Source organism: Sebastes umbrosus, chromosome 16, assembly GCF_015220745.1.
Source record: "Sebastes umbrosus isolate fSebUmb1 chromosome 16, fSebUmb1.pri, whole genome shotgun sequence".
Classification (NCBI taxonomy): domain Eukaryota; kingdom Metazoa; phylum Chordata; class Actinopteri; order Perciformes; family Sebastidae; genus Sebastes; species Sebastes umbrosus.
In genome coordinates, this window is record NC_051284.1 from 27,918,029 (window position 1) to 27,943,150 (window position 25,122).

The window sequence follows — 25,122 nt, forward strand, 5'->3', positions numbered from 1 at the left end:
TGTATAATTTGCTCATTAAATCTGCTATATATTTTATACTACTGGGTAATGAATTGCATGATTTGTTTTCTGAAATATATATGGGGTTATATTGATGTATAATACTGAGCTGCTCAGGAGAGAATGAGTGGACGCTCACTGTCTATTTTATCAGAACTAGACAAGCAGTGATGTTTATTGTATATGATCACGGGGATCCTCGTGATATTAAAGTTGCACGAGGTAGTTTTGTATGTTGGCAGCTCCTAATGGCAATGAGGGATCAGTGTCAAATACACATTTTATGACTTCAAAGCTGAGGTGATGCGTGCTGACATTAGCAAACTGCACATGCTTCTTTTATACCACAGGGACAAGAAAGGCAAATTATTTAACAGTGCTATGAGATGAGGCCAGCTCGGGAGACAGTTTGCATAATAGCCCTAAAGGTAAATTCAGGTTGTGTTCAGGTTGAGTAACAGTTCTACTTCTCTCCTCACCAGTGTTATTGCAGAGATCAGGGGGCATGGAAACTCTGCTAAACAAAGCTTTACAATAGAGTGCATTAAACTTTAAGGCACTCATCTGAAATGTTAGATTTGCCCACAGCACTTTAAAACTGTATGTGCACACGAGCCAGTTAAAGAAACATTCTGGTTTATTACAACTTGGAGACGATATGAACTTGGAGAGCAGGAGACTAGATGGCGCACTGCTCTAAATCGCCACCGAGCACTGTCAAAGTTCGAATGATTTAATCTTTAACCTCGTTCCCGCTGACCTTTTAGAACGCAACCAATGAGATAACAGCTGCAACTGTTATTGTTGCCTAGAAACCGTGAATGGCGTTCCCTGCACACTTTTTGATGACGGGGCCATAAACATGCCGCGTTTAAAAAACGTGTGGAAAACACACTATGTTATGTTTATGTTAAACTGTTATTTTATAGTACATATTGGCATCACAACCACCTCTCCTGTACATCCAATCTTTACTCTGCATGTACATTTACTCACCCACAGCAGAGGTTCTGTACACTGCAGCTCCTCTCCGGCTTCTTTCATTTTCATGGATGTTTCCACATCTCAGCCAGCTATTTTCAAACCCACCATGAATCTCAGCGGTTCACTGTGATGCTGATATCAGCTCAGCACCATTCAGGTCTCCCACAAAATCATCATGCGTGCTGTAACATTCAACCTCATCTCCTTAACCAATCCATTATGTCACAGCTGCAAACGACCACTATTCTTCTTCTCGCTCTGTTATTATTCTGACTTGTGGGGAGGAAGGGGGGGGATGGATGCCACTAAATCCTACACACTGGTCCTTTAACGGGTCACAAGACTTGGAACTTTCCTTTTTTACCCACTGATCCTCTACTGCTCCTCTGTTTTTTTCAAAATGTCAGCCCTTGTTGTGTTTATTCCATGGCAAGAATCTACTTCAGGGGTGTCAAACATACGGCCCGAAGGCCAGAACCGGCCCTTTAAAGGGTTCGATCCGACCCACTGGATGATTTTGCAAGTCTAAAAATTGCAGAGAAGTAATTGATTAAAATGTTTCAATAAAATGCACTGCTTTTCCTGTATGTCCACTGGGGGTTGGGCAGTCCTAATAAGAGTAACAGGCTGGATACGTGATTATACATCCCATTATACAAGCCATTGAGCTTGGCGTGTTCACATCACCTTTCAGTGCTCAAGGATCATAATATTCAGCACCATTTTCAGACTAATTATGGAGAGAAAAAACACAAGAACTTGCAAGGACAACTGGGAACAGAGAAGATAAATGAGTTGTCTGTTTTTAGTCGTAGCCAAGAGATCAGCCAGACATCTCGGGATGTTCATCATGTATTCTGTAAATGGATTTTTCATTAATTGTGAACGTTTTCAGAATATACTCCTACTACTTTACGCTTAAAGAAAGGGAAACCATTTGGATGTGTTGTTAATTATAGATTATGCAATGGTTTTACTGGTCCGGCCCACTTGAGATCAAATTGGGCTGTATGCGGCCCATGAACTAAAATGAGTTTGACACCCCTGATTCTCCTTCCATACATATTTACAGCTAAACATGAGCAGTGTGTTTGGCAGATTGATGCTTGAATGAGATTTTTTGACATCTGTTGTTGTTAATTATATTAATTATAGACAAGCAGCAGTTTGCAGCAATCACACGTATTTCTTTCAGAAAATGTTTATTCTAGTCTTCTACAGGCTTGTTGAGCGTAACTGAGTGAGACTGTCCTCACCTGTATGTGTGAGACTGTATGGAAAAATGTTTACCAAAATAGCTAAACGATTGAGATTCAGTGGACATGCTTGACGACACGTTGCTGTGACCTGTTTGTTAAAATAACACCGCTTGTTTAAGGCTGCTTTGAATTACAGCAGCTCCAGAGACCTGCACTGTACAGCCGCCTCGTAAATTTCACTGCAGCGACTCTGTGGGAGGTCAAAGTTGACATCCATGCCACGCATCGCGACAAGTCGACTGCCAAAACAACAAAGACGTGATTAATGGATGTTTTTCCGCCCTTATAGCATCTCTCCCTCAAACAGAGTAATGACCCTTTTCAAAGACGCAAGCCGGAGCCACGGCTCATCATATTTTGAGGAGTATTCAAACAACGGGAGTACTTCACCCTTTACCAATTCATCAGTTAACTAAAGCGAAGTCGGTGTTTTAAGAAAGGGCCTCTGTTTAAACACATTAGATGTTCTGCACCAAGAGAGAAGCTCTTTAATGCATCATTGGCCTCTGAGAGTGTCAGAGATTGTTTTTCCTTACTGGGATTTTCTACTTCATGCACCTTGGTTAAGACAAATACCAGCAGTTTTGTTTTCTTTCTCTAGTGCAACATGTTGGTCACAGGCTTTGTAAAGCAATAAGGAAACCAGGATCTGAAATGATACAGCGACTATGAGGGTGAAGTGTGAAGCTTTAATTTGAGACTGTTTACATCCAGTTTAGGTGAACAAAAACTCTTAAAGGAAGTCTGTCTTTTGAATGTGGGGTTGAAAAGTGTCTCTGGAGGGTTTCCAGCTTGCTTCATGAAGGATGACTGCTGTACTCAGCTACAGTACTTACAATCCAGTGTCATGGCAAAAAAGAGACCGGACGATACTCTGTGTATAAATGTATGTGTACAAACCACAGACTGTCTATGGTATAAACAACATCGCTGCCGTATTTATGCTTCGATGACGTTATGTTAGGTGTTGATGGAGCAGCTGCATAGCCTGGCACTGATTGATCCGAACTCCGAACGTCTTGTGGACAGGCATGACAAAGCATGAATTCATACTTTTTACAAATCGGCATCATTATGTAGTTATGCCGGCATCCCTTTGATCTGTTTGTTGCAATTAAATCACAGCATAATCTGTTTATTTTGGGTTCATACCGCAGTAGCAACGAGTGGCTTGCTAGATACAGTCAGTGCAACGGCACTGTATGTGAATACAGCTCGCCGCCGGGTGATGTTATGAACTCAGACACGACGGCGTTTGGTTTTCCGACATATCTGGGATTTCCACAACATGTGTAAAGCAGCATGAGTGGTTATTTCTTCCATGGTTGATGGCGGAAATGGTTGGTGTTGGTATCTATGGAGACAAGCTCCATCTCCGCTTCGGCGCGTCTAGAGCGAAAGAACACAACTAATACCTGCGGTCCAACTCAACGCGAGTAAAGCTCGGCAAAAATTCTCTGGCTCAGACACTGTATCATTTAAATAGACTGTGCTGGTTTTATGGAGCCGAAACAACCGAATGTTTCACTGTCCAACTACTCACAGACTGCAATGTAGATCTCATATTTAGATGTGCTGATGAATATTACAGAAGCAGGCCCGCGACTGGAAAACAAGCTGGAGCGAGAGTGCATTCAGCCTCCGGTGGGTCCAATAAGGAAGCAGCTCTGGACTGTGGTTGTACTGGGCAGTGCTGAGGTGTAAATGTGTGTAAGGTTGAATGTGAATCAGGATGTTCTCCTCTCAATACATAGCAGCTTAAAAAAAAACATGATAACAAGGATTTCACGAGTGCTTATGTGCATATTCCTTTTCCTGGATGCAATTTGTTGTCCCGACCTGGAGTTCCATCAGGTCCTCCCCCCCTCGCCTGCTTAGCAGTTAAGTTGGGAGTAACCTATGCTTTGCGATGGGTTGTTAGCTCGCTCTCTAAGGCCATTCATATTTCATATGACAGCTTGGTGAGAGCCAAACTCACCAGGAGACACAACTACAGGCAGTTTACAAACTAATGAGCGGTGCTATCTGCCAGGGAAGCTGAACGTCATCATGGCTGTATTGACTGGGAGATCGCTTGGGAAAAAGAAAAACACGCATGATGATGGATTGGGAAATAATGCGGCCAAAAAAAGGTGGTTATGAAAGGGGCTTTCCGCCGCCTCCACATAGGTGGCTCATTACCGCGGGAGTCAGAGGGAGCATCGGCGCTGAGGTGATGTAGAGATGGACGAAGTATGGAGGAGAGCGAGCTGAATGGAGGAATAGGAGAGACAGATGGAGGGGAAGGGGGGGTGATGGCAGCGCTGAGAGTGGCAGACACACAGCGAGGGAGGAAGATGGCGAGGGACGGAGGGAGTCAGGTGAGTGAGGGATGGACCCAGATGTAGGGAGAGGGAGTGTTGGATAGACGGATGAAGGTGAAGGAGCAGTAATTACAGGCCTTGTTGTGCGGTTGGAGAGATGGAGGAGCCGCTTTTTCAGCGATGCAGCAGTATTAACCCAGCAGAATGAAATATTCAGCCATTAGGCCTCTGCTGAAACACATCCAGTGCCCGATCTCATACAACATTTAAACACCATTCATGTTCTATTCATTGCGAGGGGGCCTATTACATATAATCATCATTTTGGTTTAGTTTGTACTTGAAGACTTTTTTTTTTTTTTTCATCTGTAAATGCAACGCTGCATCTGAGCGTGGAGGTGAAGTCAATACCGTCTCCAATTAGGCCGAGAAATCATTGGTAAACATTGCCTGGGATTTGATTTTCTCAAACTACACAGAAGGATAAAATGCTTTCTGCTACTCATTTGTGTCTTCTTCTCCTTTTAGAGTCTGAAGTAACAACGGTGAACCGCTGCCTGGATGCTGCCAAGGCGTGTAACATAGACGAGACGTGTCAGAAGCTTCGCACGGAGTACGTCTCGTCCTGCATCCAGCCGTCGGCCCGCTCGGGGCCGTGTAACCGACCGAAGTGCAACAAGGCGCTGAGGAAGTTCTTTGACCGCGTCCCCCCCGACTACACCCACGAGCTGCTGTTCTGTCCCTGCACTGACACGGCCTGCTCGGAGCGCCGCCGGCAAACCATCGTGCCGTCCTGCTCCTACGAAGACAAGGAGAAGCCCAACTGCTTGGCCCAGCTGAGGATCTGCAAAGCCGACTACGTCTGCAGGTAGAAATTAGAAAATGTTGTCTTACATGCTGCCGGCTGCCACTTAATTTCCTGAGTTGGCATCACTCGACTCACTGAACTGATCATTTGCAGCAACTGTGGCTTCTGTTTTTACATGTTTTAGCTCCGTTACTGCAAATCATGTACACTTTGTATTATTCTAAAGCATGCCTTAGTTATTAGATGTTTTGTGTCCCTCTTTTGTACAATGTAAAATAGAGTTCGTAGTGACTTGAGAGTTAAAGGTTCTCTATAGACGGGTTGTCTTGAATCCCGTATATAGAACCTTTAAATAAGTCAGTAAGGTAAGGATGTCTCTGATGTCCAAGATTTAAAGCTGTAATAGATTTTTTTTTTTAAGGTTGGAGGGAGAAAATGGACTCCCACATAAATGGAGAAACAAGCTTTGATACACGATACCAGCTTATCGTGTTTTTATGTTTAACTTGTTAGCAAACAGCTGCCTGAGGTCACCGACTCATCCAACATGTTGTTTGATCTGCCGACTCCTGAGAAAACAATCTGGGTCTCTTTGACTTGTTAGATGTTTGACCAGCTTCACCAGCCACTTGTTTGCTTTGGCTCTCTGCTGTTCCACACTGGACAGCTATTCTACTACTGACTCGAGGAGCTAGTCTGTGAGAGCTGGAGCAACTCATCTATACAGACTGGAAAACCAACACAATGAACAAGGACCTTTTAAATTACGGGAAATCCTTGTGAATGATCAAAAGTAATGCTCCACGTTAGTAAAAAAGGGACATAATTTGACTGGTAGTTTCTCACCTTAAAGATGCATTAATTGATTATTTTCACCACTAGCTGATAAACGGCTCTGTTGAGCTGTAGATTTGGGTAATGATTCTCTGAGCGACAACTTTCACACTACGCAAAAGATTTATGAATGTAGTTTTAATAAGACGTACACTCTGCAACCTCAGTCACATCTGCGTTTAAAACAGCAACATTTCATGGCAAACTCGGTTCAATTCAATTGAAATGTCATAATTAGTGGATTTGCTCAAATGTTTTCCATTGAGTTAAACTTTGTGACTGTTGACCAATAACAATCCGTCTGGACAGCGCCGACCTTTGAGGAGGGAAAGGAGAGTCTAAAACACAGGAAGCTATTGTAACTTAGCCGTCTTGCACAATCCACTTTTATTTAAGCTCCTTTGTCAGACTTTAAACTGCTCCACAAAGAAGGCATTTTACGATTAAGACATGTGGGATATGCCGATATTGTCCAGGTTTTAGGAGCATTCTTTGGACGTGTATACAGCACGTTGGGAATATGCATCTCAATTGGGGTTTTTACAGCAGTTTGCGACACACGGCCTCTCGCCTGTTCACGTTACTAGGGCTTTATTGTGAAGCATCATTTGTTATAAACTTTACAACAACAGCAGAATGCACCAAACCAAAATACTGCAGAAGAGCACATACTTTTTTTTTAAGTGCGTTGTTTGGCAGAAAATGGATTACTTATGAAAATGAGTTGCCTCAAGTTAATTTTCATGGCTAACGCGGTGGTATCTTTACCACTGTTGTCTTCAGTATGAAGTGCTTTGTTGATGTGGTGGCCTTGCACAATGACTTTCCCTCAGGACAATAAATGGCACTGTGTGTCTTGGAAGATAGGTCCGGCTGGTATGATATGTTCATTTAGATTTAATTAGTCAGCTGTGTTTAATTAATTAAATTGTTACACTCATTAACTGTTTAATTAGTTCAATTAAATTCTGCATTCATTTTCTGATTGCAGAATTTAATGGTTGCAAGAAGCCGCCGCGCGAAATAGTCATTATTAAGAACGGCCATTATCGCTCGGGATTCACACATGACTTTCTTGCCAGAAAATATTTATCAGTGCACGGCTGAGACATCATCATCATCAGGATCAGTAAACTGACTGACCCTCTGTACAAGACATCTGAATAAGCATATTTATTCTGTGGTAAATCCCAGGATATGTGAGACACAAATATCTCATTCAAATTTAAATTAATTGTCAACGTCCAATCGTGAATGTCTCATGAAGTCATTAAAATTCAGACGGTGCATTTCTCTCAATCACCGGAGACTGAAAACATGGAGTTCTCATACCCATCCAGTCAGCCTCCTGTCTCTCTGACAGCAAATGGTGGCCAGCGTTTAATCTAGTTCCTCTTCAAATGTCAGGAAGACAAAGGGCTTCATCTGTCACGGCTATCGATCAGGCATTATTCCCCACTGCCGCCCCCGATGGATGGGGCATCTCAAGGCCCCCGCGCGGCCCGCCAATCCAACACCAGTCAGCTGGCATTAACCGGCAGATTGCGGAGGACGCCTTCACTTAGCGCACGGCCTATGAGTTTTACGCACATCATTACAATGACATGACAAACGAGGAGAGAGCGGGGAGTCGCGGTGCCCTGAGGGGATCCCGTTGCAAATGCCAGTCGACGGGGGCCGCTGATGCGATATGATGGCCGAGATAGCCTTGTACGATGATGATGATGAGGCTAGATGTCTCGGGCGGCTGGCAGGAAAGGTGAAGGAGGGAAGGCAGAGCGGCTGTGGGAGGAAGTATTTATATGGAAGATCCATATTTGTCTAATCTCCTCACGGCCAGGCCTGCCAGACAGCGCCCGCGGTATTTAGAGAGCAGAGCCAAGGCCTATCTTTGCCCCTCATTGACTCTTTACGGCCTGGCAGTCGTCCAGAAGACAATTCGTTGGGAAAAGTGGGGAGGAATGTAAAAGAAGCGGGATGATTGTCGCCAGGGACTGGGAGTGAAGTGCTGCAGAGCGCGAGATCATGAAGGGTGGAGGGAGTTGACGTAGGAGTAGGTAGGTGAGCGTGGTGGGCTTCAGATCCACATCCTGTCGTTGAGAGAAAGCAGCGGTGCCGGCCACCCCTCAGTGACACGACGTGTGCAGCAGGCTGCCAAGCACCAGTAAATGATGGATGGCATGTTATTGCTCCCACAGGTCTCGCTGGGCACAGTTCCAGTATGATTGCCAACCTTCCGAGCAGAGCGCCAGCGGCTGCAAGCAGGAGAACTACGGAGCGTGTCTACTTGCGTACACCGGCCTGATTGGTAAGAACTAAATCTTTGTGTGCCAGCTCCGGCTCACCCACCTTCTGTGATGGATCAGGAACAAACAGGTTTCAGAGGGAGGAAGGCGGAGAGCAGACACCGAACAGGACTCAAAAGAATGAATCAACGATTGCGATGAGAAGCGCTGTTCAACAATCGATGGAGCGCTGATTAATGTGGCTGCAGCATGCCCGGCGAAGCCGTTGGCATTATAAGTGCAATTACAACTATTGACTTGGTGTTTTGAGAGAATTATCCCTGACGTGACAATGAGAGGGAACAGACGGAGGCGTAGAACACACCTTATTGTACTTTAGATAAAAACTTAACAAAAGATCACATAATGCATAAGGTTGTTAAAAACCACTCGGTCTAAACATGTCATTATAGGACAATACTGCTGCGAAGAGGGGAAAATAAGGTTGTTTAGTTAGAGGGACTGAGGGAGGCAGATAAAGGAAGACAGAGACAGAAAGGTGTGCACCGGTGATTGGCCATTCCACACAACTGAAGTAGAAGTGAGACTCTGAGGTGTTGTTGTTTGGAAGTCTGGGACCCAGAAAAATCAATGGAGGTAAATCAAAACTTTTTTCGCCACACTGCCTCAAAGTGCAGCAATTCTATTTCCCACCTCTTTTAAAAATACAAGCTACCGGGCTATATAACCCCTTCCTGGAGAATGACTTCCCAATCACTTCATGCTGAAAAGCACCAAAGGCAGAAAAGAATAAAAAAAAGAAAGAGAGAGACCTCTGTGATAGTGGCTGGACTTTGTACTGCGGGTCGCTGCACTCATCAAAGTCCACTAAGCTGCCTTTTAAGATTAAGCATATACTTACTACTGTTTGTACTCTTAGATTTAATTGGAACTATTTGTATTCTAAAACTTTTCAACCTAAATACTTCAGACCCATTTGATAGTGATAAACAGAATCACATTTTGATTTGAATCATGTTAATATAAGATGAGATGATCCTTTATTAGACCCACAGTGGGGAAATTTACAATGTTATTGAATGTTAATACTTCTTATATACCTTTTAAACAGAGGGTGATTTAATTCAAATTGCATTCAGACTCAACTTGACAGCATTTATAGGCTACATTTCAAGTAATTGATCTTAAAAGTGAACAGTAGAACAGTGAACAGTAGTAAGACATAGTGGCATAGTCGTAATAAATCCAGATATTTAAACTTACCAGTCTAAAGCTGACTTTCAGAACAGAGGATCTCAGACAGGCAAACTCAGTATCTTCCTTTAAATCTCTTCTTAAGACTCACTTTGATATTATGGCTTTTTCTTAACTGATGGTGCATTGTTGTAGCTTTTTTTTGATTTTATCTTATTTAAATCTTAAGTTCTGGATGTCAATTACTTGTATCATGCTTTTATTGTAAAGCACTTCATAACCTTGTTTTGAAAGGTGATATATAAATAAAGTTATTATTATTATTCATATTTCAGTAAGCACTTCAACTTAAAAATAATGAACTGGCCCAAAGCTGACATGGTTGGGAGGAATTGACACAATATCCCCCATCTGTAGACATGCACTTTTCAATGATACAGCACAATTTTAGGTAACACATTTTACAGGTCTGCAAATTTCAAGGTTATTAGGTGATAATTATCAAGTATTTTACATTTCTTTGGAATTACTGTCAAATTACCCCAATATTTACCTAAAAAATATATAAAAAATGACTTTATTATAAACATGATTTAATAATTACATTCCGCTATTTCCCAATAGCTGGTAATTTATTTAATACATTTCCAGGAAAAGAATACAAAGTTCATTGATATGCTTTATTTCCATGTCTGCTGGTAAATAGATAATAATTAGCAAATAATTTATTTGAAATATAATATAATATTAGTTTTGGTTTTATTTGAACCATTATATGCTATTTTAGCATATAATTATTAAATCATGTTTATAATAAAGTCATTTTTGATAAATTTCGAGGTAAATATTGGGGTAATTTGGCAGTACTTCCAAAGCCATTAAGAAATTTCAGAGAGGTTACTTGCTAATTATCACCTAATTACCATGAAATTTGTGGACCTGTAAAATGAAGTGTTACCCAATATTATTATTATTTATAGTAAATAATTTGGCAGATCCCCTGACAGTGCCACAGACCCCACTTTGAGAATCCCTGGGCTAAACACCTACTACTGTAATTGTTCAAATAAGACCCACTGGGAGATCCAGAGGAAGATGCTGTATAAGCAATCAGCTCTTTGTCTCTTTTATTATATGATGAATACATCCACAAAGAAAATCACATTGCCTGTCATGAAAGATCAGAGAAATGTGTAGCAGGAGCTGGTTTCCAGTAACTATTCCTTTTGAAATATGCAGAACAACTCTGTTGGCTCCGTAATGTCAAGCCTTCGCCTGCTTAACTAACCTTCCAGCCTGTGTCTCTATTCACTCCGCTTTCATCTATTCCTCTTTAAATTCCTCTCATAATGAATACATCTACATGCACACTAATAACTCAACTTGATTATAGCAACACCATCATGATAGAATTAGCCTTGTAAACGCCTTTATGTGATTATCAGGCTGAGGTCATAATCAGGTTAAGAAGATTAAATCAGCCAGAATTCTGCTCAAACGTTCAATTTTTTTTTGCCTTTCTGTTAAAACTGCTCTTTTTACGAGGTATTTATTAAAAAAATATTGCTTAAAATAGCACAGGACAGCAGGTAGAACAGCTTGGATGTCAAATGACAGCAAAAAAGTTAGATATTCAGTTCAGTTATTGATCTTTATTGTGTGATCTCATGGTCAGATTCAAGCATTGTGTTGTAAACCTAGTAATGTGAGAAGTTGTATTACTTCAACATGCCTGTAAACATACATAAGTGTGTTGTTTCCTCGTCTCCTCCTCCTCTACAGGAAGCACTGTAACTCCCAACTACCTTGACAACTCCACATCCAACGTGGGACCCTGGTGCTCCTGCGCGGCGAGCGGCAACCACCGGGAACAATGCTCCGACTTCCTCACTTCCTTCCACGACAACTTCTGCCTGAGTGAGTAACGGCCGACCTCTGGCGACCCGTTAGCAATAACAAAAGAGACTGAAGTGTGAGAATGAACAAAGAATATCATAACAAAATAATCGATGATACTTCAAAAAGTCCTTTTGATGTACGGAAGCATTACAGCAAGTTTTTACTGCTCTCAGAGCTGCAGCTGTTGTTCTGCTTTGTGGTTAATTTTGTGCATAGATGAACAAAACGTAGTTTCCTCATAGTTTCTGGGAATTTAAATTATTTTTGAGGCTTTTTAAAGTCTGATTTTTATGTTTTTTCAGACCTAATATCTTACCGTTTTAGGCAAAAAATAAATAAATAAAACATTAAAATAAATCAAAGGTACTGTAAACAGAGCTCTGAAACAGCATTGAGCCATCAGTAGATTAAATGTACAATAAAATATAACAGAATAGTTCTAGTAATAGTGTATTCAACATTTTACTCTCTCTTTAGCTTCTTTTTTTTTGCTGAGTCAGATGAGAAGATTGAGATGAGAGTATTGATCCTCTCATCTAACTCTGGACAACAAAGCAAATAGAATAAATACAATATATATTGTTGATTTTGACGATCAATTAAACAATATTTGGACCATAGAAATAGAATAGAAGTAGAAGGGACATTCCCATTCAAATCAATGTAGCAGGATGCAATGTAGCAGGATACTTCTTTCTGCGACCAGGAGGCATGTATATGTGTTTCAGGCAGGAAGAAATTATTTGTAACAGGTCAGGAGTCACAGGATCTGCTTGCTGGCTGCAGGTACTCTCTGGCCACACGTTGCAGCTAAAAGTTAAACTTTAGTTTGGCCGTACTTTGCTGCAGAATCAAATCGCCGCAGCTCGCTGAGCTCTGGACTTTTCATAGACGTTGCATGGCAGCAGGCCGCTGCTCGGCCTAACTTCCGTATAAACCAAATGAGCAGTGGAGTGGTACGAAGCATGGAGAGGGTGTTTTGTACCCAATCTCCATTGCCGTGGATTTCTACACGATGAGCATGAAGAAGAGACAGACAAAAGGAAAACGCCGGATTAATGTGGACGATAGGCCTCAAACTAGTGAGTGTGACACACTTAACGGCCCCACTGACGTGAATTATCAACATAAAAACTATCGCCATTTTCTTTTGACCTAGTCAAATGCCCACAGCAAACAGTTCAATGTCCGTTCTACTCCTCTTCTATTTCTATTTGGTCTCACAACTTCAATATAAAATCCAACCTACTGTCCTGTTCATCGGTAAGAGTTTGACAAGGAAACAGACAAACTCCTGCCCACCCTAACTGACAGTCATCTCCAGACCACCTCTTTGTCGGGAGTGACAGCACTAGTGACACATCAGTGCCACAGTGAAGCCTCCCCCTCTCCATGTGTTTACTTCAGTCTATATTAATTTATTTCTTTGCACAAATAAGACTTGCAGACAAACAACTCCCTGAGTGACGGCAGCAGTGACAGACCAGTGTTAATAATAGCTGGTGGCACACAGTGATGGGTTACCACATATAATATCTGTTTGTTTAGATTATGCTGGGAAATTTATCACTGCAGAGAAAAACCTATTGACGATAATAGAAACATGATTTTTAGAGTGGCACAACAAATGATAAAATGAAGACATCAGTGAGTGAGAAACTGCAGCTGATGTTACATTAGGATTATCCAGCAATCCTCTGAAGTCTTTTACCTTTTGTTGTAGCTTTCATCCAACAACAACAACAACAAGAAAACCGCTCTGATGATGGGAGATCATCCCTCTGAATGAGTGATAGCACCAGTGACAGAAGAATGACGCCAGTGACAAAGTAATACAAGCTGTAGCTGCTGGTGTCACAGCAGACACTGGAGTTTATTCTGAGTTATTATTTTTTCTAACAACAGAAGAAGACAAATTCTTACAAAGCTGTCGGCATTAATAACAACTCCAGTGACAGAGCAATGACACCGGTGACAGTACAAAGCAAACTGCCGCTGCTGTCATGCGGTGACAAAGCAGAATGTCAGCGTTTGTTGTGTTTATACAAGTCTTGGTTCAATTATTACAAAAACAAAAAAGGCATCAACTTCTCATCAGACATCACACAAGCAGCCTCTCACCACTGTTTCCACCGGACTGAAAACCATCTGCTACCAGTCTAACCAGTGTGCCAAACTCCACTGGAGCATCTCGCCCACCGCTCCACTATCTTTACACGCCGCGTCTATATCAGTCAGACCAGCTTGCATCTCAAGTGTGAAATTCACGATAGCGTTTGAGATTACAGCCCACAGATTACTAATTTAAGAGTGAACAGTTTGCCACACTATTCTTTATGTTGTCTAATAAACCAAGTTCCTAATTGAAAGTATACAAACCTTAATTATGTATGATATCACAGGTAAGGCTGTCGCAATAAGCACAATTTTGCAATAGAGAGCCAAATGCATGCCTCTTCTGGTGGACCCTATTGGACCTTATTTCGTTCCTCTTTCTACGTGTTTCAGCCTTCCCTTCATCCAGAGCAAGCACTCTACCTTGTGCCAACATTTTTACTTCTGCAGATATTCCATGTCATAGCAACCAGACGCAACCAAAGTGCCTCAGCTGAGCAGGCACAGAATGTACGTGCTAACTGGTCGTCAGCTGTAGTCTTTGCGGTGCGTTCAAATGCAAATTGTCGGCCAAGACAAAGATGATGTGAGGCGACGCAACAGTCGGCTTTCATCGCCCCTAGTTCTTTAATGTCGGCTTGGCGTGTCTGGGTCTTCAGTGCATGTTAATGCATGTCAGCGTGCCACACTAGATCAAGGCCGCCGCTCTGCACTCATACGTCTGTTACACCTGATAACTACGGCGCCGTCACGGAAGCGTAGCACCCACCCTCAGGTTCCCCATCAGGTTCACACTGTCGGCTCTGTCAGCACTGTTACCATTGTTAGCACTATTAGCTGCGAGCCGCTGACTCAGCCATCGGCACGTTGAGAGCCATTTAGATGTGCTCTGAATTTTGCGTTTAACACCTTTAAACAACCTGGCTGCCTAAAGATGCTACCACGGTTACACCGGTAGACATTCTGGGTTACAGAGCAGAGGGAACAGCTTTTCCAGTGCATGTTGTAAACTCCCCAGTATAAAGATTCAATATTTTTCAGGCTAAATATTTTTGTGTATGGCGGTAGAAAAAGATACACATTCACCATCTTGGTGGTTAATCCAGTAATAAGCGTAATAATCCGGTAAGAAGCAGCATGTCCTCGACATCAAAGATGGAGACAAAAGCATAAAAACAACCATCTGGAGGAGTAGCACCAATAAAAGAGTAGATGTACATGACAAGAAGATTCATGAAGAACAAACAGACTCCAATTTCATCTCATTAAAAACATTATCTTCTTCTCTGGTGACAAAACTCTGTAGAGTAAATCACTTGGGTTAATTGTGCTCCACAAAGGGATCACCGCTGGACTGGCTGTAATGGCTTTTAATGAGTTAGTCAGTGATGTAAACTTGCAGCTGCAGATCCCCAAAAAACAGCAACAATCCATCACAAAAACTTCCTGGTTTGCTAGAAACCTTCGCTTCATGACGGAGCCAAATTAATTTGAAGCCCACCAGCGTCTGTCCCTGGTGGGCACAGGTTGTTTTTTTGCAATGCAGAAGTCGATGCAACCTCAAATTGGGTATACTTGTAGAAAGGAGATCACTTAGCAGCACAGAATAAGTGTTTTTTTTTCAAATTATTTTTGTAAATACTGGATTCCTTTGGGTTACAGTACTGAGAAACAAAACAATTACCTTACTGTACCCCCACAAATGTTGTAGCATATTATAACTGTACATAATTACTTGACAGTTTCAGCAGAGTCACAGTTTTGTTTTCCAATACTGTGCCCTAAGTAACCAGTAGTTAGTTAGTTAGTTAGTTAGTTAGTTAGTTTATTATTAGCACAAAAGGAAGTGGTAAAAGCACAACAAACACATAGATTGTGCAGGAGAGGTAAGAAACCCCAAAGGACTTATAGTAAAAAAAGGATTTACAATTTATCCTAATACTATTGATAGTTATCTTAACATAAAGAAAAAACAAGTTAGTAGTAATAGTCATAATAACAATAAATAAAACAATAGTACAAACATAAACACATACTGAGCACATTAACTATGGCACAGGTGTTTTGTTTTTTTTCATTTTAAACTTAAATCCTGACAGTGTTGGTCAGGTTTTGATAGAGAGGGGGCTGGTAGTCCAAAGTGAAAGTCCTCTATATTTTATGGCATATTGTGCAAGAGTTTTTTGACGTTAGGGAAGATGAATATCCTTTGCTTGTCTGAATGGATATTAACGGACGTCAGAGTTCATTAGAAAGAAGATGTGAAATACGTTGGGTAAGCTGTTCTTAAAGATACAGGTTTGATAGATATTAATGGTGGAAATGGAAACAGATTTAATTCCCACATGGTTCATGGCTATTTGACGGAGTTGCCAGTCTTATTATTACATTTTCTTTTGGATTAAAATTCTTTTATGAAGGCCCAAACAACGTTACAGTATGATGTGTACTGTATGGATACTTTAAACTATAAATTATAGTGTTAGAAGAGGAGTGATTACCAGTGGACAAACTTTTCTAATGATGCCATTATGCAAATTTCCCCACTGTGGGACTACTAAAGGAATATCTTATCTTATCTTACATACAGTATAATTTATTTATCTTTTCCCTTTCCTCCAGTTGTTACTCCCTTGTTCCCCATAGTCTTGTTTAAGTACTTTATTGGTACCTGATTGATACCATGAAATTACAGTAAATCTTTGGCTGTTAAAGTGTTACAGTAAAATCTATACAGATGGACATTCTCGTGATCTCACGAGATCTTGTAAGGTTTCAAGTAATGTGTTTGTTTCCGGCAAGTCAGAGCACGGACCAATCAGCGTCCTGTGAGGAGCTACTAGCAGCTATGGGCGTGGCTTAGATGTGTGTGACGACACGGAGAGGAGACTGTTGGTTCTAAAAAACAACGGCGGCTCCTGAAGAGGTTAGCGTAGCTGCAATAGCATCAGTTATATCAGAACTAAAGAGTATTTCTTCATTGAAAGAAGAGCAAAGAAATGGTGATGTTTTCGCTCTTCTCCTGACTGGCTTCAGCAAGAGTTTGATTGACAGATAGTTCATCCAATCATCTGCCAAGTATTTTTTTGAAAGAGCCTGCCCTTTTCCAGACAGTTTCCAATGACGGCTTCTCAGATGGTTCTGTGTAATAAACCATCTGGTGGATCAGGCCACACCAAAGACCTAAAATCAGCAGACAAAAATCATGCAAATTTAGAAACTTTACAAGTTACAAATTAGACATAAATCACTGTGTGACAAAGACGACTGTGTTTACGCTATTTTTAGACCAATTATAACGTGCTGCATCCATTTTTGAATAATACTTGCTACCTGACATGCATCGATCGATGAGATAATGACATTTGTAACCAACTGTGGATAACAAATACAACGCACATTATCCCGCAGAGAGTTAAACCTCCCAGCGTATATTTTTCAGCTGCTTGATGGATGTCTTGTTTTTCAATGAAACTCCTCATGTGCATCCTGCAGCCGGCACTCAGACTTGCCAAGGCTGCTCCTCTGCGCTGTTTACTGTAAGCTCCTTAGAGACCCAGAAAAACAAACCTCAGACTGACTGGCCTCATTTCCCTGCGACTGAGCAAAGAAACGCTCCCCTCCTCCCCTCCTCTCCTCCTGTCCTCCCCTCCTCCCCTCCTCTCCTCCTCTCCTCCTCTCCTCCACGCTCGTGCAAATGGCTGAAGCCAAACAGCGCATACGTGATAATAAGGATGAACAGGTTTCTAATGGGAAAGGCGATTCGTGGACCAGCGGTGCACGTCGCGCTCTCATCTCAATTGGAGTTCAGTCTCGTTTGCCAGGCGCCGACGAGCCGCTGTTCTATTTTGGGGAGAAAGTGTGTATAATGATTTGGCAAGGAGAGTTTGGATTCGAGCCAATAATTGGGAAAATGAATCCGCCCTGGGAGAGATCCTGAATGTTTTTCTTTCCCCCATGATCCTCGTGTAATCACGACGTACAGAGAATGAAGTGTTATCCATTTGGACTCCCCGCTCCTTCGGTGATGGTTCTGTTTCACAAGTGGACGGCACGATCTTCAATTAAATAAATCCTCCTGGTCTCTTTTGGTGCTTACCTTTTTTTTTGCGACAGCACACAGGGCCTCCTTGTGCTGTTGTGCTGGGGCATGCTTGCTGATACAGGACTTCAGATGGCCTTTGATGACTTCGTAATTGAACATAATTTGGTTTCCTGCCTCCGAACTAATGAGGTGGACAGAGAGAATAGTGGCAGGGAAGAATACAGTCGTTTGCAGACAGGGGAGGGGAGAAACTGCTGGAAAAAAAAGAATCTGTGGAGTGAGCGAGCTCAGGTTTTAAAAACAGCTGTCACCCTACCTTACCTCCTCATCACAGCGATAATAACCACATCACTATGCAAAACAGCAGCTCTGGACTTCTTCGTTCTCTGAAAGCTGAGTGTGTCAGGGAAAAAAAATGAGAGGACAGATGGAGGTGAAGCTCATTTATTTCTGCAATTATTGTAATTTTTTCTGGTAGTTAAATTGGTATTATAACAGTGAGGGTAACCAGCAATATGTCAGGAAGGTTGCGGACAGGAAGGGGATGTTCTATGCAGTGTGGCTTCGAGGAACCTAGGAAGTCAGTAAAAGAAATACAAGCCCTCAGGGAGAAACTTAAAAGTCAAAGAGATGCGAGATGGTGGTGCTTAAACAGCCGTGTCCAAACATTTACAATGGATCCGTCACCACAGCCGAAGATATCAATTGGCACTTCATCTCTGCATGACGGCGGTGCGGCGGGGCACGGTAGCGGGCAGCTGGAGTCGCACCCCTCGCTTCCCTCGTCCGTCAGCCTGCCGGGGCACCGCTGCACTCCGTAGCGCTAACTGCACACTTTGAGCACGGCAGCACACTTTCCCACCTGTCCTACCAACGCTAATGGCCCACAGCACCATTAGCACGCTGGTCCACAGCCTTTTCCCCCGCAAGGTGCTGATGTATACAGTACACACCGTCAGCCGGCCTCAATCTGTTTTCCTCGCTATTGACTCGTTTGCTGTTGTAACTTGCAGATTCCCCAATTAGCTGCAGAGCTGGCAACAAGCGCAGCAGCAGAGCTGGCAACGAGCTCACGCTCAGGTCACCCATCCGCCCCCTCCATCTCTGTCTCGTAGTTGATGCTCAGCGTTGCACCAGTGGAGGGAGGCGAGTCAGGGCTCCGCATTGATTGCTGAAGAATGTTTGTTTGCAAAAGGCAATGGGTGGATGGATCAATTTGTTATGATCCTGTGAGAAATCAATGTTTGTGTGTCACACCCCGATACTCCGCTGAAGGCTTTGAAATCCCATCACTAATAACCAGCGAGTCGCTTCTGAAATCGGAGGGATTTTCGCCGGGAACAGATGGAATAATGGTGTGATTTTCATTTCTAAGCACCCACATCCATCTTACAGTATAAGCTGTGGATATTAATTGATGAATCTCTCATTCATGTCTTCATTTGAGCATATTTTAATTGGAGTGACTTTCATGCAAACGTAATTGCTGCAGAGTAGCCCATTAGCAAAATGAAAATGAGTGCTTATAGAATATTAATTCATCATATGGTCATAATTCATTCTGGTTGTGGTAAATCCAAGAACGTGATGTAACGGGTGTCCTTCGGGGTGTATAAAACCCATATAAATCCACCAGACTGTAAATTATAGATAGTACAAAATGTACACACTATAATATTCCTTCCAGTCTCGGCCTACTTACTGTAAGTGGCCCATTTAAATATTCACCATCACCATTACCAACAACTGAAAGATGAGAAATTAAAAGGCTGACTGACATTTTCCATCCTCTTTTAGGAAAGTGTAATGTCACTTTTCTTTTTTTTTTGGAAATTGGGGTGACGATTGTATAAAATGTAAACGTATTCAGCCATCCAGAAAATGGAGGCTTGTTCACTTGTATCTCTCTGAATCATCTTTGTTAAACACTTGTTTCCAGTGTTGACAGCGAAGGCTTAATTATCTGTTTCAGTCAGGTGAGGATTCAAACCCAAAACATCGAAAGCATCTGTTTATTTAATCCAAACTTGAACATCTGTTCTTTTTACACTTGTGAAATAGGGATCTCTAAAGATTCACATTCCTCCAGTCATCATTTGCAAATATGCAATTGTTTCAACAACTTAACAAGAATGAATAACACCAAGTAGTTAGTGTAAATAAACACACATGTTAGCATCCTAGAACAATAGTGTGAACATTTAGCAGCCAGAGATTGAACCCTGGTCCCTGTGATGTTTTGTTTTGCTGTTAGCATATATGAGTAGTAGAATGTGGTGTAATGGAAACAGATAACAAAAATAGCATTAAAACTATTTTTTTTTTAGGTTATAGCGGACTTAAAAGTTAAAAGATACTGGTATCATATGAAACTAGAAAACCTAAGGAATCCATTGGTACCAACCATGTCGTACTAGCTTGTCACAAAGGAGGCTAAATGACGCTCCAAACTTACACTAAATTTTGGCGAGGAAAATCTGTCATGGCCATTTTCAAAGGGGTCCTTTGACCTCTGACCTCAAGATATATGAATGAAAATGGGTTCTATGGGTACCCACGAGTCTCCCCTTTACAGACATGCCCACTTTATGATAATCACATGCAGTTTGGGTCAAGTCATAGTCAAGTCAGCACACTGACACACTGACAGCTGTTGTTGCCTGTTGGGCTGCAGTTTGCCATGTTATGATTTGAGCATAATTGTAATGCTAAATGCAGTACCTGTGAGGGTTTCTGGACAATATCTGTCATTGTTTTGTGTTGTTAATTGATTTCCAATAATAAATATATACATATGTTTGCATAAAGCAGCATATTTGTCCACTCCCATGTTGATAAGAGTATTAAATACTTGACAAATCTCCCTTAAAGGTACATTTTGAACAGATAAAAAATGTGTGATTAATCACGATTAACTATTTTAATCGAATGACATCCCTAATTAATTAACATTAACAGTAACATTAACAGTACCTGTTTATTGATTGTTTATTGAAAATGTCTACCTGCTGCTGATGTCCTTAAAACAGATGAAATCAATATATTTATATTAATAATGGAAAACACACTCTAAAGGTTTTAAACTATAACATGATGGTACAGTTGGAATTTAAATCCAATCTCTAAGAAGTGTTTTGAACTGACGTGTCGTGATTTCACTAAACGTTGCAGGTATCGGCAGCAGGAGATGAAATAACTTTAATTTTGGGGCTTTTGTTGAACGTAATCGTTCACTGCTGTTGGCTGGGTGGCAAATCAAAATCTATTCAACATCTCCATTGTTTGGGGCAGTGCTTGAAGTAAAAAACAAGGGCCAGTACTACTGTTATTCACATGTTGGTGTGTCGGCCGGTATCCGCAATCTCTTGCGACTTATTCCTATTTATTCAATATTTATTTTAAGCATGTTCTACTGTGTCAGTCGTAATCAGTTGTGGTTTAATTGCTCTTATTAGACTTGAGCTATTCATCTTCTATAGTTGGCCTGTAATACTCCAATAATATTCCAACTGCAACATTATAGGGTTATGGTGGTGTGTTCAGTGTTAATAGTTAAAGTGCTTTCTTGCGTTATTTGTAGCCTCTAGTTGGGTATCATTAAGGGTTCCAATCAGGATGCTTCTACATATTATGCAGCAGGATAAAGAAACGCATTCTACATTTCTACAGTGAATAAAAGATACTAGGAGATATTGGGTTTGGGGCTCCTTCCCCAAGAATATTTGAAGGTTTTTGACTTAAACCTATGCAATTTTACACCATTATTATTGCTAATTAAATTATTATTTTTATTATGTATCACAGCCTTCGTCTGAAGTTTCAATTCTTCTGCAAGAGTTTGTCCTGTAAAATCTGATTCTATAAACTTAAAAGAACAGATTTTGGAAATCTTTTAAATAATGTTTCATTAATTATATTTGTTCACAAATTTAAAAAAAAAGTTATAAGTTAAGACAAACAGTTCACTAATTAAAAGGACCGCACCCTCATTCTCACCCTCCGTGCCCCCGTGCTGTGCGTCGGCTCGTCCAGATGTTCTCCACATAGTTTTTATGTTCATACGGTTTATGAGACGTGCCTAAAAATACGCTGGCGTTGCGCCGGTATGAATCTCCCAGAGAACCTGATATGGAGAGGGCAGAGAAGAGTACCGACAGCTTGTGAGAAGTGCCGGTGTGCAAGAAAAAGTCACGGTACACCAAAGAGTAAAATGTAGAAGTGGCGGCACTGCTTACCGGTGAGTACCGGCCCACGTGGAACACTGGTTTGAGGATGTTATGACTCAGCTGTTGCTCTGCTGTAACTAACAGAGTGTTTGTGTGTTCAGTCATTACTTCACATTTCCTGCAGGCTAGACTGGATATGTCCCCCCCACGGCCAACCATAGTCAGTGGACATTGAGTTAACTAAGAAAACTGAATCATTTGCCCCTCTGGTGTGAACTTGGCGTGTGAATCTGTGGCATAAACTATTATTCATCTGATTTTTTGTTTTGATTTTTGCTGCTCTTAGTACTCTCCATTTCTCTCTCACTGAAGGTCATTTCAGACACAACGCGACAACGGCACCACTGCGCTCTGAGACCCATTATTTGTAATGGCTTGCGCCACGCTACGACATCTTTTCCCTACATCGCCGCTGCACGCTGTGGCGAGCGCAGCTCAAACACGAGCTCAAACTGCGCTGTGTCGCGAGCACAGACTGCTCTCTTCCGCCTGGAAACGATAATTTGGTGTAGCTCTATTGTCGTCCGGGTGGAAACAGTAGGACTTATACACGCTGTACAGTTTCAGAAAGGTTGAGATAATGAAAAGGGGAAAAAAAAATCGGGAGAAATGCAGGAGAATTGTGACTCCGGGAGGAAACCAGGAGAGGGCGATGAAAAACGGGAGTCTCCCGGGATAATCGGGAGGGTTGGCAAGTATGGTGTTAATAATAATAATAAAGAAACTGTGCACAGTGTCAGCCCTTGTTTCTTAAGTTTTAACAGACGACATAAGCAGTAAGAACCAATCAGGGAGCTCTCTTGTGTTATATCACCGCGACTACCTTCATAACTTTATTGTACAACCAATAATAGGTGCGTCCTTCATGACAAAGTTTTACAATCAGTTGGTTTTGTGAAATGTTGTCCTCTAGCGCGCACACACATTTCTGTATGCATTTAAACGAATTATTAGCATTTCATAATGATATTATTCATTTCCATTTTCTGCTTCTCTTACCGCGGTAGAGGGCTTTCAGCAGGTATTGATGGCTTTTGTGTGTGGAGGCTCCGCTGCCCGTGACCCTCCGTGGCGCTCGTATTTTACTGAAGAGAGAATCCTGCCAGGCTGAGAGGGTCTGGGAGAGAGTGTCCTTGGTTTTCACTGAGTGAATGAAAGAACTGGAAAATATGAAAACCCATACAGCATAATTCAAATAGTTATGACCTTACTTTAAAATCAATCATCGTGCATTAAAATCAAACATTGTGTGTAGAACTTTCATTTAGATTATACATCGCACAAGGCACGGATTTAAACAAAGAATGGAGGACCTTCAGTTCCAGGATTATATCCATCATGAGCTTCACTGTCCTGTTAGCTGTAAGCTACTCAGCTGGTTAATGAATGGGCTGCTTGAAGGACTCTGGGTTGTTATTGCTGTATGCAGGATTCACTGACGGCAATACTGGTATGAGTTTGTGTCAAGAAAGAGGAATACTAATCAATACTGGTGGAAAGTAACTAAGTATTTACTCAAGTACTATACTTTGGTGCAATTTTGTGGTACTTTACTTACTTTTTTGCTACTTTATACTTCTACCCAACGACACTTCAGAGGGAAACATTACACATTTATTTGATACCTTTACAGTAGGGCTGTAAAAGTTAATAATGCGTTAACGCAAAAATGTTCTCAGTTTTAAAGCTAGAGTGAAGATACTGGTATCATATGAAACTAAAAAAACCTAAGGAATCCATTAGTACCAACCATGTCATGCAAGCTTGTTGTGAAAGAGGCTAAATAACGCTCCAAACTTCAGCTTAATTTTGACGAGGAAAAACTGGTATGTCCATTTTCAAAAGGGTCCCTTGACCTCTGACCTCAAGATATGTGAATGAAAATGGGTTCTATGGGTACCCACGAGTCTCCCCTTTACAGACATGCCCACTTTATGATAATCACATGCAGTTTTGGGGCAAGTCATAGTCAAGTCAGCACACTGACACACTGACAGCTGTTGTTGCCTGTTGGGCTGCAGTTTGCCATATTTTTCTATGCTAAATGCAGTACCTGTGAGGGTTTCTGGACAATATTTGTAATTATTTGGTGTTAATTGATTTCCAATAATAAATATATACATACATTTGCATAAAGAAAGCATATTTGCCCACTCCCATGTTGATAAGAGTATTAAATACTTGACAAATCTCCCTTTAATGTACATTTTGAACGGATAAAAAATGTGCGATCAATCACGATTAAATATTTTAATTGTTTGACAGCCCTACTCTACAGTAGTTACTGTCCAGATTAATAATACAAAATATAATCAACAAATACATTAGGATGTATTATTAGAGCTTAAGATAAGTCTTTATTGACCACCTGGGTTGAAATTCACAAGAAGTATATAACATTATTAAAATTAACCCCCGCTTTTCCAGCTGCAATATTAACGTGATGAATACATTAACGCATCAATAATTATAATACAGTAATGTGATTCTGAATAATGGGTACTTCTGGTACTTAAAGTATATTTTGATGCAAATACTTTTTTCTACTTGTACTTGTAACAGGGTATTTCTACACTGTGGTACTGCTACTTTCACTTAAGTAAAAGATCTTAGTACTTTTCCGCGACAGCTAATCAAAAGTTCAAAATTCTTGTAATCGTGCAGCTGATTTAAATACAACATGAAGCCGAGATAACAAGAAAACATGATTGCAATCTGTGTCTAAATAACATTTTCTCTATTTTCTCTCAATAATGTCAGCTCACACACACACACACACACACACACACACACACACCAGTGTTAATCAAATTAAGCTCCTATCAGGGCCTGATTACATCATTTAACAAAATACTTAAACTACACAAAACAATGACTTAATTACCACAGGCTCCCTGTATTCGAGGTTAGTCAAGATCTAAATACTACTTGATCTCAGACACCATTCAAATGTTTTATGTACACCATCATACTCTCCCACACACCCACACCTCTGCCTCTGTTGCCATGGCGAAGAAGCCAAATAAAGGTGCAAATCAGAGCGATAGCGAATTTAAAACGCTTTATCGTTGCAGTCACAAAAACACACGTTGCCATAGTTGCTGAATTCATCCAGAATTTTAAAGTGAATTCATTTAAGCTGCAGATTGTGTTTATGTAGTTTTCTTAGGAGTCGTACTTAAAGGAAACATTTGCCACCTTAAATACTA

At 41.2% G+C, this 25,122-nt stretch overlaps 1 protein-coding gene across 2 annotated transcripts in view; it reads left to right on the forward strand.

Moving 5' to 3' along the window:
* gfra4a (GDNF family receptor alpha 4a) overlaps window positions 1–25,122 on the forward strand; it is a 169,180-nt gene that overhangs the window by 134,199 nt on the left and 9,859 nt on the right. For both annotated transcript variants that reach the window (XM_037796815.1, XM_037796816.1), the window contains exons 4-6: window positions 5,075–5,414; window positions 8,387–8,496; window positions 11,411–11,545. In XM_037796815.1, coding sequence (XP_037652743.1) covers window positions 5,075–5,414; window positions 8,387–8,496; window positions 11,411–11,545 — 585 coding nt within the window. The remainder of the gene's footprint in view (window positions 1–5,074; window positions 5,415–8,386; window positions 8,497–11,410; window positions 11,546–25,122) is intronic.